The sequence below is a fragment of the Candoia aspera genome, chromosome 2 (genome assembly GCF_035149785.1).
Source record: "Candoia aspera isolate rCanAsp1 chromosome 2, rCanAsp1.hap2, whole genome shotgun sequence".
Taxonomy (NCBI): domain Eukaryota; kingdom Metazoa; phylum Chordata; class Lepidosauria; order Squamata; family Boidae; genus Candoia; species Candoia aspera.
Genome location: NC_086154.1, coordinates 195,409,008 through 195,430,085, shown reverse-complemented (window position 1 = coordinate 195,430,085; position 21,078 = coordinate 195,409,008). Strand labels below are relative to the sequence as shown.

The 21,078-nt window shown below is 37.8% G+C and overlaps 1 protein-coding gene across 1 annotated transcript in view; it reads left to right on the top strand.

The window, feature by feature from the left end:
- The first annotated feature begins 3,271 nt into the window (after positions 1–3,271).
- Positions 3,272–21,078, top strand: part of PTAR1 (protein prenyltransferase alpha subunit repeat containing 1) — a 41,554-nt gene continuing 23,747 nt past the window's right edge. The window contains exons 1-3 of the mRNA XM_063295119.1: positions 3,272–3,397; positions 14,117–14,286; positions 19,532–19,598. Coding sequence (XP_063151189.1) covers positions 3,312–3,397; positions 14,117–14,286; positions 19,532–19,598 — 323 coding nt within the window. The 5' untranslated portion in view covers positions 3,272–3,311. The remainder of the gene's footprint in view (positions 3,398–14,116; positions 14,287–19,531; positions 19,599–21,078) is intronic.

Here is a 21,078-nt window from a genome sequence, read left to right as displayed (position 1 = left end):
TAGACTCTTAGAGTCACTGCTGTGAGATGGGTGGCCATATAAATCATACAAATAAATAAAGGCTCATCCCATTGTTGAATTGCTAAACTGGTCCTGTTCAAATCACATGTGTAAAAATGAATGACAAGAAAAACAAAAATCTATCTTAAATTAACTGGCAGGGGAGATACAGTGGGAGGCTACAATGTGGCCACTGTAAGGAAAGGTTGGTCTCCCTTCTTTTCAGGCTACACTCTTTAACAAAAAAAGTCAAGACAACAGTGAAGCCAGGCCCCCCAATTTTAAGATCTTGCTTTTAAATGCCAGATCAGTTGGTGATATTATCTATTATCCAGAACTTAATCCTGGATGAAAGCATGGATTTGGCACACATTTTTGAGAACTGAGAGAAGAGGGGGGAGTTAATCTCTCCCTGTTCTGTCCACTAAGTTACTCTGAGTCAGGCTTCAGCCACATTTAACTCAATCTCTTGAAGGCTAGCAGGCAAAAAAGGTGATATAAATTTTAATAAAAAAAAAAAAAAGTCAAGGAGGCAGCCAAAATATGCTTATTATTACAAATACTAGAAAAGCTGTAAAAGAGCAGAAAAGCATCAACAGCCTCAAGGTATATATACAGTACTGTATAGCAACTGCAAGGTTTAACCCTTTTTTCCCCATCTGTGTGCCTTAACAGACTGAGAGTAGTTTTGTTCCTCAGCTGGGTATGGGTGATTGATATTTGTGTACTGTTAGTATAATAGATTTGTCTGGAAGGCAGGGAAATTGTGTGATCATATTTCATTACCATAGTAGGCAACATCATCAGTGCATGGGAGAATGGAGTTTACTGGCTGTTTATATATAGTAACTTGCCCTGTGAGGCTTGGTTGGGATATGGGTTTCTTCCTTGATGGTTCCTTGATTAGGAACTGTTTCTTTGTTGGTTATTTGGTGTTATTTCTTGGAGTGTTCTTGGTGCTATTTCAGGAATCAACCGAGGAAGAAACAATATCATAATCAAGGAACTATCTGGGGAACTTCAGCATCCATGCTGTGGTTGCCAAGTCAAGAGTGGCTCTGCAGTATGACTATGGACCTGCCCCAATTAGTATCTGGCTATGTACCTGCAGAAAGCCATTAGCTGGATTTGTTATGAATTTAGAAGTTTTAGTCCCAGCATATACTGTACGTTAGATCCACAGCTTGTTACATAGCCATCTGCTGCCAACTCAGCAACAAGCAGTAGATTTCAAGAATTAAGACTCAGAGATATTTTAGTCATATGACTGGGTTGTACATTTTATTTTTCATATTCTATTAGAACAGTCATGGATCAAATAATGTAACTGAAGATCTGTGGAAAAGGTACTCAGAATTTGCACTAGTTGCTTTCTCTGGTTTTGATTAGATAGCTTTCTATTCTACTTAATATAGCCTCTCTCTTGGCTGGGACTTGGGTCACAGTGTAGCTGTAGTTTCTTATACTTTGAGGTAAAAATCGTATGTATTCCTTGGAACTGGCATCTGTTTCTTACTAAGGCAATGCAAGATATGTTTCTTTCATTCTGAAATCTGAGTATCCAGGATGATACTACAGGATGGCATAATACAGATTATATACAGACAGTCCTCTACTTACGAACAGGTTATGTTTCAAGAGGCTGTTCGTAAGTCCAACCAAGCGTACGTATGCAGCACGCTGTAAACTAACCCTTTCCCACCTTCTCCCACCTTCTGGGACCTTCTAGGTTAGAGTTGCAGACAGGTTTATTCATATTGGTGAAAGTTTGTAACTCAAAAGTCCCTAAGTAGAAGATTGTAATTTTATTGTTTATCTATAGGTATAAATATATTGTTATTTGAGCATCATTTTGAGTATATCATATTTCATTCAATTTTATGAAGTTCTATGTCTCAGATATGCTCTGCACCACAGCAGTATGGTAAAGCACAAAATCTGTGTTTTTCTTTTTATTGATTTAATCTAAATAACCAAAACCAAAAATAAATTAAATTACAAACAGTAAGAAGTGAAACTAAAACAAAATAAAAGAGAATGATACATGTTATAATAAATCTACTGTATGTATGATAGTCCAGGTCTTGAACAAATTAAGTCTTGACCACATCATAATGATCAGATTTTCCAGGACATTGATAAGAAGTCCATTCATATGTAGAAAGCATGGATATGTCTTTAATCCAGTATTTTAAATAAGGTACTCTAGGATCTTTCCATTGGAGCAAGCCAATCTTCTTGAATCTATGAATTTTATGGGTATAGATGTTGCCTTCAGGGGAGGTTATTTGAACAAATCCAGAGCATCCATAAGGGCTTATATCTTGTACATACATTTTTGTTCCATGATGATGCCATTAAACAATACATTTATTATTTTTACTGTGAAATCCAATAGATGCAGACATGCTTTGCAACATGTGTGTCCAGGATCTATGATTTTATTTCATGATGCCTCCATGATACATGAGACCCATTATTTTTATGGCATGGAATGTTATTAATGGCATGATTTATAATTTCAGTTGGATTCTACATAAAGAATATTATGATGTGCAGAACCGTATCTCAGATCCAAAGTTTGCTTCATACTTCCTTAATTCAGTCTCGGAGGAAGATATTCTCTAAGATTTTATAACAGTTGCTGGTGCATTGCATAGGATGATCATGAGAGCCAACTTTTACTTTTTTCCTTGCAGACCTTATTTCAATGGACGTCATCTCCAAGACTACAATCTAAACTACACACGCATCTTAATACAGTACTGTGCCTGCTTACTAAAAAAAAAAAAAAGCGCCATTTCTATGCATACTTAGAAAGTAAGCCTCACTACACTCAGTGGGATTTGTTTCCAAGCCAATACCGTAAGCATTGATACTAACTACTGAGTGAAACTTCCCAGTGATTGCAGTCCAATTCCCTTATCCTTTCAATTTACTTTCAAAGAAAGCCGCTCAGGACAAGACCCTACGGTCAGGGCTCTATAATTATATCGTTTTATACTCTATGAAGCCGCCCTCGATGACTTAACACAAGAATAAGTAACTTAAATGTGTTTCCAGGGATTTCCTACACTCTAGCAATCTACCCTTCAGAGCTTTCTTTCCCCAGCATTTTCCCTCCTGTGTCTCCTGCTCCTCCGGGGCCGGGTCAAGCGAAAGGAGGAGGCGGTCCTTCCTGGATAGTTTACTCGCTTCTCCGTGCTCCGCCTTGCGGAGGCCTCTGACCCGGATGCGCTTTGCTTTCCTTGGCCTTCCTATGCGGGGCGGCGGCGCTACTGGTCGTAAGCTGCGGTAGCAGCAGCCGGAAGATGGCTGAGTCCCCGGAGGAGGTGGCCGTGCTGGTGCAGCGGGTAGTGAAGGACATTAACAGCGCCTTCAAGCGCAACCCTCACATGTGAGTGGATGGGCGTGCGCTCCAGGAACGGGGAGCGGCGCGATATTGCCCGGGGTTTTCTTCGCTTTGCTTCGCCTTGTTGGAGAAGGCGGTAGCCGACCTTCCTTTGCTAGGCAGGAGGGCCAGCGGCGCTCGACTGAGTTGTCTGGAGGGCAGCAAAGTTACGGAGTCTCCTGTAAGAAGGAGATGATGCCGGTACTCTCCCACCCGCCCTTTTCCTCTCTTCTTTCTCTCTTCGAGAGGCAGCAGGTCAGGGACCTCAGAGAGAGGTCCGTGTTGAACTTTCGCCACTGGACGAGAGAGTAACTTCAAAGTAAGGCCGGAGGGGAGAACTCAGAATTCTATCCATTTGCGGAATAGAACCCGTTGTTTTGCAGTTGGTTAGATAAGGTGATGTATTATGGCAGGAGTTGTAACAGAACGACGTGGAAGCGTCAGGTCTGCTGAAGAGAGTTACACGTTGTGAATTTGTTACTGGCTAACTTTCAAAGTTTGCGTGTGTGCAGTGGGGGAAGATACAAACTTTTTGATTTTAAGAGTGGATGGTAAGCTTTCCATTGCAAGCCCTTCCTCTGAACATAATGTCCTCAGCGGAATTTAAAAGATCAATCCTTGTTTATTACAGTATCTCCATAGGTTAACAGTCACTATAATATCTATTTTTGACATTGATGGGTCAGCCTAGTTTTGCAACAGCCCATTCTAAATTGGAGTTGATATTTAATCAGTACTTTAATGTAATCTCTCTGTCACAAAATTGAAGAAATTAAGAGAGATTATGATGAAGATGAAGATGATGAAGCTGTGTTCAGAATTTCCCCAAGAGTGAGATGTTCCAAAATGTTCGAGGTCTGTGGGTGGTTCATGCATTTCTGGGAACATGTCTTCCAGAACAGGATGTGATTTGTGGCCATAACGATAAGACCATCATCCTGTTTCAGGACTTACGTAACTAGAAATGCACCTACTGCCTCTGAAATACTCAGATTGACCTGTTCCAGGGGAAAAATTCTCTATTTGGGTAACAAAGAGCTCTGTTTTGCATATGCTTAAAATAATGTAGTATTAGTGAAAATATCTTGTTGACATGTATGCTAGCTCACAGATCAAAATATTAAAAGATTGTATTCATATTTTCCCCTCTTTCTGCTGCCTTTGAGTTGGTCTTGACTCCTGGCAACTGCCTGGACTAGCAGTTTTCTAGCAACATTTTTTGGAAGTGGTTTGCCATTGTCTGCTTCCTAGGGCTGAGAGAATGACTGGCCCAAAATCACCTAGTTGGCTTTGTACCTAGAGTAGAACTAGAACTCGTGATCTCTTGGTTTCTAGCCCTGGGATGGATCTCTCTCACTTAATTTAGGTAACCTATAAAAGTATATCTTTATATTTAAAAAATTCTCAAATCAGGATGCTGTTAAAAAGAATCAAACATATTTTCTTTACTTAAAGACTTATTTAAAGGCTACCAAAGTCTATCATCCATTAAAATAGATGACCCTGTGGGTTGTTCAACTGTATGTCCATGTGTCTGTATGGCAAGAAGGGAGCTGCATGATTTAAAGTAGGTGCTAAACCTCATAGAGCTTGGCTGGCCTATCGGATAAAGCATATATTTCTTGTTTCCATCTCTGTAAACATTAAGAAAAAAATACTGAATATTTACTATGTGGACATTTTGGTTTTATTTTCTGTTTTATGGAAATTTTTGATAGTTGCCACCAGGTCAGGCCCTATGCCTATTAACTGTGTGAACTAATGCTTACCATCTTGATTTGTCCCATGTAATAATTTGTAGCTCTTCAACTGATGTTCTGGTGATCTTGATGCCATCCATCCCAGTTATACTTTGCCTTCCCTTTCTTCTACATCCCTTAGTGTTGACAAACATAGTAGATGTTCTAGTCCATTATCCACTTGCAGCACATGTCCAAAGTATGTGAATTTCTGTTTTCTGATCATCCATTTGTGGGAGTAGTCAGCCCTTATTTGGGCCAGGATCAATTTATCGATCCCTCTTACAATCCATGGCAGTTGTAGTAATATTCTCCAAATCATAATTCAGAGAAGTACGTGTTTTTTTTTCTGGTTCCTCATCTTCAGTTTTCACAGCTATTTTTTACCACTAGACAAGCTGCCTCTTTAACTACTCTGATATTTGTTATGACAGGAATATCCTTATCTTTATGCACTTGTCTAAGTTTACCATTGCCTTCTTCTCTAGAATTACTCTCTTCTCCAGGACACTATTCAATTTTATCTCTTCTGGAATGAAGAAAACAAAACCATCTATTGTCTTCACTTCTTCAGTGTCAACTGAGTTCACTAATTGTGGTAGTTGACATTACCTTTGGCTTTTTAATATTAACACAGATTTTTCAGTTTCCATTTTTGTTTCACAATGTGCTACTCTAAGCTGTTTCCCATAGCTCTTCTTTACTTTCAGCTAACATTACCTGCATATTTTGTGTTGTTAAATGGTGAAAAACCACTGTTTCTCCAGACTTGCTTTAACAGTACTGTAGCATCTTGTTTGTTATAAATATATTTCTGAAGAATAATGTGTTCTGGCACTTTCATTAGCCTTAACACATTCATTTTCTAGCATGATCTGGACATCAAAGGCCTTGCTGTAGTCAGTGAAGCCAAGGTGAATCTCCTTAAATTATTTTGCCCTCTCCATAACCATGGTTTGTTTATTAGAGCTTATATGCCACTTCAGTCAGATCTGTATACTTATATACCTCTCTATAATAAGAAAGTTATACAATTGTAGTCTTTTGTTTTCCCTCTGCCTTTTCTGAAACCTTTCTGTTCATTTGGCATTTCTCTGCATGCACAGCTGTTGTATATTCTTCTTTAAAAGTTCTTAACCAGTCTTTGTTTGCATGAGAAATTAATGCAATATTTTGGTAATTAGTGTGTTCTTCTGCATCCCATTTCTTCAATATAGGTTTATAAACCCTTTTTTTTCCCAGTCTCTGAGCTCACATAGTTTTATTCTATATTTGTTGACATAGACATTGTAATTGCCTCTTTACTTGCAACCTAAAACAATTAACAGGAATTTCATCTCCAGTCAAGTGCTTTTCTGTTTAACAACTGGTATGTTGTGTGCTTTTTCTAAAGGAGTTGACTCCTGAACATATTCTCTTTTTACAAATATTTTTATCACTCTACAATGTTGTTTGTACAGGATTTTGGTATAGTCTTTCATTATTCTTTTAACCTTGTTTGTCTCTATTAGATCTCCTCCATATTTACTCTTGAGTATTCTACCTTAACTGTCCATTTCCTGTGGTTTTTCTAATCTTATTTTCCTCTATTTGTTGTAATTCTTGATTGGAATACCTTCCCTTCCTGCTTGATGCTGAAAGTCTGTCTTCAGTCATTATACAGTCTTGTTTTCCAAAGCTATCATTCTCCATCTGGCCATTGTTATAATTATTTTGTGAGTTTCTCCTGCTTCAGTTTTCACAGTGTCTAATACCTTCCCTATAGCTGTTCAGATTCTCTTTCACATAAGGGAAGCATATTGAATATGTTCCTCACATTGAGCTTATTCTGACTGTCCACTAGTTTCAGCCATATCAGTATTTTTATTTTCTATACAATAGTAGAGAGCTGGTTTGTTATTGCCTCTTTCTTTTTGATTTTAGAATTCCTTCTTCTAAATGAGTTGGCTCCCCTTATGCCTGCAGTCCCACTGGCCTTCACCCCCAATGTGGATTACCTTAGCTTCATCTTTCTCCTTTCAACATTACTAGCATGGGTGACGTTATCAGGAATTCATAGTTCCATTTCTGACTAAAATATAATAAAATTACCTTGGCTTGCTATATTACGTTTATTGCCCCTAAGCCTATCACAGATATTTTGAATCCTTTTCATAAAATATGTTATAGAGCTATGAGGTTGCTATATACATAATAATTAAGTACATATATTTAAATAAAACATATCCAGTAGAGTTTCTAATTGGAAAGAAAAACAAATTATGTTTCCAATACTTGAAGCATTGGAAAATACTTACCTGTTCAGTCACTGCGCTACATGTTCGTTAATTGCTTTTGTGGAACTATATTAATTCTTGTGTTAAGAGAGCTAAATAAGCTTCATTGGGTGGAATATATCTTAGTGTATATGGAACTTTTTACATACATGCCCATCACACTGTTCCCAATCAGAATATGTTATGTTAAGCAGAGTAGAGAAACAGAGTAAGAAATAGCATAACAGAGAAATTAAAGGCATGAGATAAGAAAAAGAAACATAATTTAGTTTACACCACCCTCTCCATACTTTTCTATCCTGGCAAATCATCCTTGCTTCTGGCACATTTGCACATTACCTTTTGTACTTTAAACTTTAAAGAATACCTCTCTCTTTTTCATCAAATTCACTTAGCCATAATTTTGTTAGTCTTCCCCTTCCTCTTAACATATTCAGTCTTCCTTAATATATTCGTATATTCATTCCTTATTTATGTGCTCTGTATGACGAAACCATCTCAACATATTTCTTTTCATACTGGTTACTCAGTATTGTATTCAGTTCATATTCATACAGCATCTATTCATCTTTCACCCAGTCTCTTCCGGCTTCTTCAGTAGCCTATTCCTTCTGCATTTATTTGTCTTTTATGTTTCTTCTGATATAGGTAATCCTTTTCCTCATTTAAGTAGGCTGAAGCATACAATGATTTTCACTTGTTTCAACATGCATTCTTTAGTAGACTTTCTACCAAAGTACAAAAATTCCCTCCTTCTGTAACCAAACCATATCCACCTTTCTTCGTTTGTGTTATATATACTTGCAGCCTTACAGTTGTGCAGTGTTCTCATACTTACGAGTTTTCAGCATTTTTTTTCTTTCATCCTCACATTTCTAGCATTTGCTTCCGTTATACTCTTAGACATATCACTGTCATTCCTGTAGAAATATCTACAATACTACTTCTGGCATTTCCTCACTTTAATTTCATCCCAAATCATTTCATCTCTTTTATTATTTTATTTTTTATTTTATTCCATTCTCTCTGCTGGCAGTGCCTTGTTTAGCCCATTTCACCCACCCTCAAAACAAAATTGCTTTGCATTTTTACTGCCTCTTTTAACTGTTGCTTACTCTCTTTGACTACATTCTTAGTAACTATCTTTTTTTAATATGCACATTATATAGTAACTTTCAACATTATTTTGCAGCAAGCATTTCTTCATATACTTCCCATCAGCATTGTCCCCTTACTTCTCTGGCATAGTGTGTTATTTAATCTCTCCCTATCCGCCCTTTTTAAATTGTGTTCTGCTATTTCGAAATATGATCTTTGGTGAGGCTGAATCTCAATTCTCTACATGGTAATATCAGTTAATAGTATTCTGTGTGTGGTGTGAGTATAAATGCTTAATGACATAACTGCTATCATTTCAGTTTTATTTTATGGATTTTCCATTTAGAAAAAGAGCCCAAATTAATTTGTTTGCATTTCTTCTGAAATCCATTTCCAGTCATTAATACATTTATGAGTGGAAAGTACTTTTTGTGCACTTGAGTTGCTGCCATTTGGAAGATGTTTGAGTGGCTCCTTGTGGTAACTGTCTCCAAATGGCAAACCATTTGTGGCCTTGCCACTCATTCATAGACTTAGTACTTTCCTCCACATCACCATTATTCTCAATATGATGAAGCTGATAAGTTTTAAGTGTATTTTGGGGAGAGGGTCATCATTAACTTAAATGGAATATGTTTGTTTATTTATTTATTAAATTTATCACCGCCCATCTCCCAAAAGGGACTCTGGGCGGTTTACAATAAAAGATTGTACCAACAATCTTGCAACAATATTACTTCAGACCACAGTAGTAAGTTCTTCTGCTCTTCTAATTTGTTTTACAATTAATCCTCTGTTGTGCTAGTATAGTATAGTAGCTAGGAAAGTAGGAAAAAATCCTGCCTTTGGAACATCATCTCCCTGGAGATCAGATTGGCCTTGACACTACTGGCTTTACATAAGGCTTTAAAGACTTGGTTTTGCCATCAGGCATCAGGACCTGGATGTGTGGTAGAGCCTGAACGGGCTGTGTTGATTATCGTTGATGGGTTTCTGTAGACCTGAGCTATGGATTGTGGTGTTGTATGTTTTTTTATATTGTTTTATATTGTTTTTATACTTACAATTTTTTGTATTGTTTTGTTTTTTGTTACTGTTTTTTAGTTGCTGTGAGCTGCCCGGAATCACATATTTGAGAAGGGCAGCTATATAAATTGAAATAATAAATACCACATATACTCATGGATAAGCCGACCCTCCAATTTTTAACCAAAATACCATGAAAAATATGCTGCCCACAGATAAACCGACCCTTTAAATTTTTGTGTTTTAATTTTCAGAATTAGCTTATCCGTGTGTGGTACATTTTTCATGGTAGTTTGGTTAAAAAATTGTGGGTGATCTTGTCCACAGATGGGGTTATACGCAAGTGTATACAGGATATATGGGTACTTTAAAAAAAAGCTGAGGGAAAAACCTGCTGTATATACTCACAGATAAGCTCATCCATGGATAAGTCAAACCCAATTTTGGGGGTATATTTTGGCACCTAAAATTCTCATCCACAAGGATATAGGGTAAATAAAAATTCAGATTCCCTGTTGTCAGTTTACTGAGTCTCAGCAAATATCTGTCTCTTTATCATAAGGAGAATCTGAGGATAAAGTGAGTTATAAATTATATATGCCAGGTTATTTTTGAAAGGTTAGAATAAAAATAACTGTCCTGTGGTTTAAGATTTTGTTTATTCGTAAGCAGAATTTTTTAATTCTGGCATGATTAAAATTGTCATTTTTCCTTTCAAATAAATAAAGTAATCAGTGGAATCAAAAAATGACAATAAAAACTGCATATAGTCTGAGACGTTTTCATGAGTAATAAACTGGATGGTGGGCTATGTCATAATACTGCATAAAACACTGAAATAAATAGGATCACTTACATTATCAGGACATAAATCCTATATGTTTTTGTTGTTTATTCGTTTAGTCGCTTCCGACTCTTCGTGACTTCATGGACCAGTCCACGCCAGAGCTTCCTGTCGGTCGTCAACAACCCCACCTGCCCCAGGGACGAGTCCATCACCTCTAGAATATCATCCATCCACCTTGCCCTTGGTCGGCCCCTCTTCCTTTTGCCCTCCACTCTCCCTAGCATCAGCATCTTCTCCAGGGTGTCCTGTCTTCTCATTCTCTGGCCAAAGGATTTCAGTTTTGCCTTTAATATCATTCCCTCAAGTGAGCAGTCTGGCTTTATTTCCTGGAGTATGGACTGGTTTGATCTTCTTGCAGTCCAAGGCACTCTCAGAATTTTCCTCCAACACCACAGTTCAAAAGCATCGATCTTCCTTCTCTCAGCCTTCCTTATGGTCCAGCTCTCGCAGCCATATGTTACTACGGGGAACACCATTGCTTTAACTATGCGGACCTTTGTTGTCAGTGTGATGTCTCTGCTCTTAACTATTTTATCGAGATTTGTCATTGCTCTTCTCCCAAGGATTAAGCGTCTTCTGATTTCCAGACTGCAGTCAGCATCTGCAATAATCTTCGCACCTAGAAATACAAAGTCTTTCACTGCTTCTACATTTTCTCCCTCTATTTGCCAGTTATCAATCAAGCTGGTTGCCATAATCTTGGTTTTTTTGAGGTTTAGCTGCAAAAAAACTTTTGCGCTTTCTTCTTTCACCTTCATCATAAGACTCCTCAGTTCCTCTTCGCTTTCAGCCATCAAAGTGGTATCATCTGCATATCTGAGATAGTTAATGTTTCTTCCAGCAATTTTAACTCCAGCCTTGGATTCCTCAAGCCCAGCTTGTTGCATGATGTGTTCTGCGTACAAGTTGAATAGGTAGGGTGAGAGTATACAGCCCTGCCGTATTCCTTTCCCAATCTTAAACCAGTCTGTTGTTCCTTGGTCTGTTCTTACTGTTGCTGCTTGGTCGTTATACAGATTTCTCAGGAGGCATACAAGATGACTTGGTATCCCCATACCACTAAGAACTTGCCACAATTTGTTATGGTCCACACAGTCAAAGGCTTTAGAATAGTCAATAGAACAGAAATAGATGTTTTCCTGAAACTCCCTGGCTTTTTCCATTATCCAGCGGATATTGGCAATTTGGTCCCTAGTTCCTCTGCCTTTTCTAAACCCAGCTTGCACATCTGGCAATTCTCGCTCCATGAATTGCAGGATCTTGAGCATTACCTTACTGGCATGTGAAATGAGTGCCACTGTTCGATAGTTTGAACATTCTTTAGTGTTTCCCTTTTTTGGCATGGGGATATAAGTTGATTTTTTCCAATCTGATGGCCATTCTTGTGTTTTCTAAATTTGCTGGCATATAGCATGCATTACTTTGACAACATCATCTTGCAAGATTTTGAACAGTTCAGCTGGGATGCCGTCGTCTCCTGCTGCCTTGTTATTAGCAATGCTTCTTAAGGCCCATTCAACCTCACTCTTCAGGATGTCTGGCTCTAGCTCACTGACCACACCGTCAAAGCTATCCATGATATTGTTATCCTTGCTGTACAGGTCTTCTGTATATTCTTGCCACCTTTTCTTGATCTTTTCTTCTTCTGTTAGGTCCTTGCCATCTTTGTTTTTGATCATACCCATTTTGGCCTGGAATTTACCTCCAATGTTTCTAATTTTCTGGAAGAGGTCTCTTGTCCTTCCTATTCTATTGTCTTCTTCCACTTCCACGCATTGCTTATTTACAAATAATTCCTTATCTTCTGGTTAACCTCTGGAATTTTGCGTTTAATTGGGCATATCTCCCCCTATCACTGTTGCCTTTTGCTTTCCTTCTTTCTTGGGCTACTTCTAGTGTCTCAGCAGACAGCCATTTTGCCTTCTTGGCTTTCTCTTTCTTTGGGATGTATTTTGTTGCTGCCCCCTGGACAATGTTGTGAACTTCTGTCCATAGTTCTTCCGGGGCCCTATCTACTAAGTCCAGTCCCTTAAATCTCTTCTTCACCTCCACTGCATATTCCTTAGGAATATTAGTGAACTCATATCTAGCTGATCTATGGGTCTTCCCTAATCTCTTTAGTCTGATCCTAAATTGTGCAATAAGTTCGTGATCTGAACTACAGTCAGCTCCAGGTCTTGTTTTTACCAACTGTATAGATGTCCGCCACCTTTGGCTGCAAAGGATGTAGTCAAACTGATTTCGGTGTTGTCCATCTGGTGAAGTCCATGTATAAAGCCATCTCTTAGGTTGTTGGAAGAGTGTGTGTGTTATGCAGAGTGAGTCGTCTTGGCAAAATTCTATCAGCCTATGTCCTGCTTTGTTTTGTTCTCCCAGGCCATGCTTACCTGTAATTCCAGGTATCATTTGACTGCCCACCGTAGCATTCCAGTCTCCTGTGATGAAAATAACGTCTCTTTTAGGCGTGTTGTCCAGTAGGTGCTACAGATCCTCATAGAACTGCTCTACTTCAGCTTCTTCAGCATCTGTGGTTGGGGTGTATATTTGGATCACTGTGATGTTAGATGGCTTGCCCTGAATTCGAATTGAGATTCTGTCGTTTTTTGGATTGTATCCAAGCACTGCTTTCGCCACTTTACTATTAATTATGAAGGCTACTCCATTTCTTCTGTGGTCCTCTTTTCCACAGTAGTAGATCTGGTGGTCATTTGATGTGAAGTGGCCCATTCCAGTCCATTTCAGTTCACTGATGCCCAAAATGTCTATCTTTAATCTTGACATCTCGCCAATAACCACATCCAATTTGCCCTGGCTCATAGATCTTACATTCCAGGTTCCAATGGTGTGTTGATCCTTAGAACATCAGATTTGCCGTTCACCACCAGCACCGTTGGCCGCTAGCCGTCCTTTCGGCTTTGAGCTAGCTGCGTCATCACGTCTGGGGCTAGTTGAACGCATCCTCTGTTCCTCCCCAGTAGCATTTTGACCATCTTCCGACCTGGGGGTCTCATCTTCCGATGGTATACCGACATATCTCTAGTTGTACCGATCCATTTAGTTTTCACAGCAAGAATACTGGGGTGGGTTGCCATTACCTTCCCCAGGGATCGCATTTAGTCTGACCTCTCTGTCATGACCTTCCCGTCTTGGGTGGCCCTTCACGGTTTAGCTCATGGCATCGTTGAGGTGCTCAAGCTCCAGCACCACGACAAGCTAACGATCCTTTGCTGAAGTAAATCCTATATATTCAGTGAAAATATTTGAAAACAGAAATGCCTGAGATTTACAAAAATGGGTTAGTGACAGGTTGGTCTGCATTCATTTCTAACCTGCAAATTGTATGCAGTTCTGGGGAAATTTTTATTTGCTTTTCTAGTACCTCCTATTCCTTTTTTCCCATGCATAATTAGAACATTATGAAGTTTTTTTTATTTAATGTATTTACAGTATTATAGAGTTTCCCTTTAATTTGTATAAAATTACAGCTTTATGATTCTCAGAACACTTGCCACATAAGTGCCTTGTAAAATCCACATATATAGGATTGTGCTGTTAATTACATTTTTTTAATTGGTTACTTTATTGGAAATAAAACAGAAACTAGACAGGCAGAATGAAGTGGGTAGATTCATGGATGGGGTAGAGAATGAAAAAGTTTGGTTAATGGAGAAAATGGCAGACTTAGCATCTGATGAAAGGACAATATAGTTATCTAATTTTTTATTATTATTATTTTAAGAGATGAAATTGGATTAATCCCCTGCCCTGAAGCCAGATATAATCGAAGTCCGATAGTTCTGGTTGAAAACAAACTTGGGGTGGAAAGCTGGTGTGTCAAATTTCTTTTGCCATATGTCCATAACAAGCTCCTTCACTACAAACAAAGGAAGCAATGGCTCAACAAAGAAGGTAAGTTACTCCATAAAGTACAAAGTATTGCTGTCGTAAAAGCTTTTTCCAGGTCATATATGTTCTATCACCCATAAATTCTGTAAAGATAAACTAATCTTTCCCACATATTCAGAGGAATCTTTCTGAGCTATCTTCCCCTCAAGATACCCCAAATGGGTGAAGATGTACTACTAAATTACTTCAAGTTAGATAATGTATGAATCCAGCAAGTAGATTGATCTAGCTTCATTAAAATGAGTATGAGCAGCTTTTGCCATTCGAGTTGTGACATATTTATCTTGGGTTGTTGTGGTATATGACCCTGTTGTGTGTCTTGATTACTTCTATAATGCCGGATCAGTAGTATCAGAAAAAGTAGGGATGATGTGGAGACAATAATTAATCTACTCACTACACAGAAATCTAGCACACGTGGAGCATAAAACTGGATGTGACTGGATGTGCATCTTGAGCATAACATGCCTATTTGCTGAGGTTCATATATACTCAATGTTTAGAATTATAAGTTAAAAGTCTTTACAAAATAATTACCTTTATGCTTTGCCTTGCTTTCGTAAGTATATCCACCTTGGAATACCCTGACATTTGCATCTCTTTTAAACAAGAAAACAACTTCTACTTCTGTATTATTGTGCAGTAAAACATCTTAAAGTACTGAGGAGTTTTTAAAGGCTAAGGGACCAATTCAAGATGTATTTAAATTAAACTGCTGTTAAAAATGAAGTGATGACTAAATGTAGAAATGTGGATATCTAAAAATAAAGATGCTGTCAAGTCACATTCCACCCCTGGTGATTAAATCTATGCAGTTTTCCTGACAATGTTCTTCCTGGATGTTTGGGGATTTTTTATTTTATTTTTTCAATTTAGTCAACATCCTCGGAATTCCCATATGGTCTCCCACTAAAATACTGACCAGGACTTCTATCTTCCTTAGCTTTCAAGATCATCCTGTGTCATCCAGGTATTGCTGCTTGCTCAGGCACCTCTCCCTCTATAAAAATGGAATTCTTATTTTTGCTTCAATGTAGCAGACAATAAAATATTTTGGAGATAGAGAGGAGATGTGCTTCTCTAGGGTGAAATTTAAAAGTCATGTAGATCTGTCTTTCAGTACAAGCTTGTTTTTCACAGATAAGCAGCATGCTACCCCCTGATTTGGAGATAGCCACAACTAGCAAAATAAGTAGCTTTCACTCCATTAGCATGCATTGCCTTTCTAATTCTGCAGTGTATGCAGTACGCTATATGAGGTATCGATGCATAGATGTGTTTGCATACAGTTTATATTTACATTCATTTCCATAGGATCTTATTTTGACAGTGCAGATATGGGAAATGGGTCCTGTTGTAGGTGAAGGGCTCAGATCCTCCGCCCTCCCCATCTAGATCCCATTCCACATTAAGGTGGCTCTACTGGCATTTGATTAAAAAAAACAAATTTGCAATAATAAACATGAATACATGATTAATGTTGCACACAGTTAAACCCTTTTTATACACTGAAATGAGTCATTGGAAAAATCTGGAGACCTTTAGCATTTGATTGGCTCATCAGTACTCCAGGTCATACCTTGTGTAGGTGATTGCTGGAAACTGCTGCATTTGAAGAAATAACAGTAATGATCTTGTAAGACATCTAGAATTTTAACATTAAAAAAAAGTTTAGAAAATTGTGGGGGGAGGAACCCAAAGCATTTACTGTGGACTAGCTATTTATAGATAATTTTAAATACCTTTATTTGAAAATAACATCCACTGGCATTTAGTTCTGCTAAATGTGGTGAAGATGCAGTCAACCTCTTGAGTTTTTTGTAAAAGATATTTGACAATATTTCTGAAAACATGTATTCATGTCACTTGGTTGGCGTGGGGGCAAGTTGTATAATTGGGTATCATCAGCATATTAGTGATACCATATTAATGAAACTGATGGATGACCTCACCTAGTGGTTTGATATTGGTGTTAAACAAAAGGGGAGAGAGAATTGAGCCCTGCAGCATCCCACAAGTAATGGGCCAAGGGCGCGATCTCTCACTCTGTCAGCACTGATCGAAACCGGCAACAGCAAAAGGAGGAGAACCACTGCAAAATAGTGCCTCCCGCTTCCAACTCCTGAAGGATACCATGATCCACAGGACTGGGAGTACCTATTGGGAGTTGGGAGTCATCAGTACTGTGATGTCTCTCAACTCCCAATAGGATACTGTGATCCACAGTATCAAAAGCCTCTGAGAAATCAAGGAGCATTAGGATGAACACACTGCACTATCCCAGCTCTGCCACAGTCATCAATCACCACAGCATCTCTGTACTAAACTCCAGCCTGAACTCTGAATGAAAAGGGGCTAAATAATCTGCTTCCTCCAGGGTCTTCTGAAGTTGAAGCCTAACTACCCTCTCCACCACCTTCCCTAGAAAGGAAAGGTTGGAGACTGGGTGGAAATTGTGTGGAATGATTGGGTCCAGCAATAGTCTCTTGAGAGGCTGCACTGCACCCTCCTTCATGGCTGATGGGACTACGCCTCCTGTAGAAAGCAAACACCACTATAGGCCACAAATCACTTCCTGGACAGCCAGAATCATCCATGTCTTCCTATTTTAATGGGGCTTGTGTATTTGACTAGCCTTTTCAAGAGATGGATAAAACATTTGTTGGAATTCTAGTTCCTTTTATTATTTCATGTCAACATGTATTAGATATACTCTGTTTTTTACTTGGCCAAAATAAAATAACAGTCCTTTGCTTTAACAGTTCTTCATTCGAGCCATTTTTCAAGAGCACAAGATAATACTAATGATACAGTTTCTAGGCCAGTCCAAAGTGAAAGGGAAGCTTCCTTCCTTGAGATGAGGAAGACCTAGAGAGGGAGAGAGTTGGAAGTGAGTGGGTGCTTGCCAAAAGAACCTCAAGTCATTTTATGAACCATTCATAGCAGCAGAGGAGCAAAAACAGATTAACATATTTTGCACACCGAACAGGGTATTATACTTTACGTAAACAACAACCTTCTCTCAAGTGTCTTTTTCTACCAAGTTGAAATATGGCAATCCTAGAGAATAGAAACAGTTTGAGAATGACCACTACTAGCAGGGGAAGATGAAATCAGAAACTCCAATCTGCCCATTTCAAGGAAAAGAAAATAAGCCGCTGACTATCCATCTCTCGTTTTTGTTTCTACTGTCAGCAGGAAAGTGATGATGATGTCCAAGGGGCTTGCTTTTTAATGCCTAATGTGTTGCTCAAAAACATTTGTTGTCCCAAGACTGTAGAAGCCTTGGCTAATAAAGAATAAAGAAATCACCCAAATGATAGATACTTGCTCTCCTAAATTCCCTCTTCCCCTTCACAGAGCCACCCCCAAATTTAATGGGGAACAGAGCTACAGAGAGGAAAGAACATTTCTTCCTCTTTAATGCAAATGGGGGAAATCAAGACTTGTCCTTTCAGCCTGGCTTTTAATAACATTTAATAGTTTAAATAGATTTAATCTTATTTTATATTGATTTTAATCTAAATAGGAATCATGGTAATTAAATTGTGTGTATGTGTGTCGTTTTTGCTGCTTTTTGTGTGTTATCTTGATCATACTGATTAAATTGAAAGTGTGATATATGTATCACACCTTGTAGTATTGAAAGGTAACATGCTGTTACTGCTGTGATATACAGGGTGTACCAAAATTCAGGCCCCATATGCCAGTCAAAATATGTTTTATTTTTTTTTCAAAGAAATTATTACTGTACTTAGGAATGTTCAAAGATCACGCGTCAAATGAGTAAGGAACTGTTTAGAAGAAAATAGCAACCATTTCAAACATTCAATATAATTTATATAATAAATTCTCTATGGGGCCTGACTTTTGGTACACCCTGTATATTTATTGCTAAGATACTGTATATATTTATTGCACCAAATAATCATTGTACAAATTGCATACACTAATATAATAAAATGAAAATGGATGCTATATTTCTCCCGCTACAATAAAATTGCTTGTTGCCATGTAATAAAATCCAAGTTAAAAACATAAAGACTCCCTCCAGTTGAGCTCATACCTTGTATGACTGCAGGGACACATCTGTCTAACTTTCTTTAAAAATCTAAGAGTGAACCAAAAATAGACCAGTGAAGGTTATACTTCGAAGTCTGATTGACTGACTCTTGGGAAGATGGAATGGAATGGAAATGCTTTATTGAAGAATTAATCTATAGAAATTTATTTATTTTGTGTAAATTTCCTTTTGCTGCATATCTTCTGACAAGAAAAGTCATTTATTTGAAATCATCTGCTACAATTTCATTTCAGATTTATAGGTAGTTTTCATACTGCGAATTGTAATGAAGCCATAGTTATATTTGAAATTACTCCAAAGGCCATTTTTTACATTCTTATTAACTCAAGAGGGCAGTGTCAGTGTGCTACATGCAGAATAGTCTTTTTTCCATTATAAAATAAAAACCTTTCTTTTTAACACATTTCTCTCTGTTTTTGCCATTGCATCCCATAACACACCCTGTATTTCTCCATAACGTGTAACCTCTAAACTGCATTCTGTTCATTTATTTTTTCTTTTGTCACTTTCTGTACCCCACAGCATCCTCCTCTGTTTCTGTGGCCTGCATTCTGGTCTCTCTCTTACTGTTTCCAAAGGTCTCCATGCAGTGTCATCTGTTTCCCATGCTGCTTTTTCTTTTTTCTCCTCTTTGCTCCTTTCTTTCTTTCTTTTTAGATTGTTTTTTCATTTTTTGTTTCCATAGTGCACTTGCACCCCAAAGACATTCAGTTATATAATACAGGAAAAGCTGTTCACGTGGTGAGGAGGAGTTTTAAGTTTCGACTGGACAAGAAGAACATTTTCCTTCTCCCCTTTTTAATGTGTGTTTGATGGACTTTAGGCCTCTTTCGTTGAAACAGATTCACTAATTGCAGTATTTATTAGCTGACATAATATCAGAAGTTTTGCCTACATCCAGAATGTAGAACCTTTAATCCTTCAAATATTGCCAAACTCTAACTCCAGTATCATTAGCCATTTGCTGATACATAATTTTGCATAAATTTTTCACATATCACACAATTTCACAGAGTTTGGAAGAAGGGATAAGAATTTCATCAACATTGCACAAACACAAATAACAGAACAAGTGTCACACATTAAGTATAATGCCAAAAAACCCATCATAAATTGTATACATGCCTTTTGATAAAACGTTTGTTCCTCTTTCTCTCCATTTAGAGTTGATAGATATCACCTGTACCTTGCTGTTGCTGAACCCAGATTTTACCACTGCATGGAATGTAAGGTAAGGTTAGCAAATACAGATATAAAGATTTATGCTGATAGCTTAAATGTTTTAGGCTATGATTTTATGGACTCCTTTCTTCTCCAAGTTCACACAAGGCTACTTATGAGTAACCATACATATTATATATTACAGAGCATCTTGTTTCACATATAATGATTTTTAAATAAAGTAGTGTACCTGTTCAACTGGATATATTAAAATATGAATGCATATATGGCTAGTTGTGCAGCATTATATTTTATTTGTCAAACATTTTTAAAGTGTCTTTTCAACATAAAACTCTCAAAGCAATATGCAAAACAGATTGTCAGCCCTGCTGGATAGACCAGACCAGGAAATCAACTTCACTTGAAGGCTAAAAGTACTTTTACTGAGATTGGTTATAATAACAGAATCTTGCAAGTCTGATTGTGCTGTACCTTCTCCTCCTTACACTTCAGTGAATTTGAGAGCTGTTTACCTGAGCCACTTCCAAATGTTACCTCATTGTTCTCATACATATACAAATATGTAGATGCTCATCCTTTTTAGAAACTGTTATGTAAAGCTGATGATACTCAACTGTACATTGACATCCCAGGTCAAACTGGAAATGCTTTGGAAGTAATAGTCCTCGGGCTAAAGGTCTGGATGAGTAGAAACAAGCTCAGACTTAATCCTAGTTAGTTGGAGTTACTGTTTGTTCAGAAATTTTCTGGTTCTGGGATGGTGCTGGCATTGGGATTGCTGTCCCTCTGCAAGAGCAGGTCTATAACCTAGGGGTTCTCTTGGACTCCTGCCTCCTACAGTAGCAGGTTGAAGCTGTGACATGGAAGCCTTGGTCCAACTGAGGCTGGTGTGCCAGTTGTTGCCCATTTTGGACCAGGGTGTCTTGGGGTCAGTGATTTTTGTCCTTATGACCACAAGATTAGATTATCATTAGCATGTTCTACATGGGGCTGCTTTTGAAAATGATTTTGGAAGCTACAGATAGTACAAAATGCAGCAGCCAAGTTGCTGTTTGCTGAGAGCTGCTATAGTAATATACCTGTTTTCAGGTAACTGCACTTATTGTCAATAGCTTTCCAAGGCTAATTATGCACACACACATGCACACAAACATACACTCACACATATATACACCACATACAGACATAATGTTAAAGAAAAAGAAAATGTAAAAAATTAAAAGTGCAAACTAAAAATACAAACTAAGAAGGAAAAGAAAATAAATCTCATATTTTATGCTTATAAATAAATAATGGTTTACCAATGAATTCACTACTATAATATGAACAATAGAAGATATTATTGTAAGACATCATAGAATCTGCTGCATCCTTTGATTAGTTGAAAATGTTGCCTTTTCCAAAACAGATAGATCACACATTTCCAACAACCATTATGATGATGATGATGACGACAAATTTGATAAACTGTTCCTTGACATCTGAAATAATATCACTTTTCCAGTTTCTTAATAGAATTCTTTCAGCCA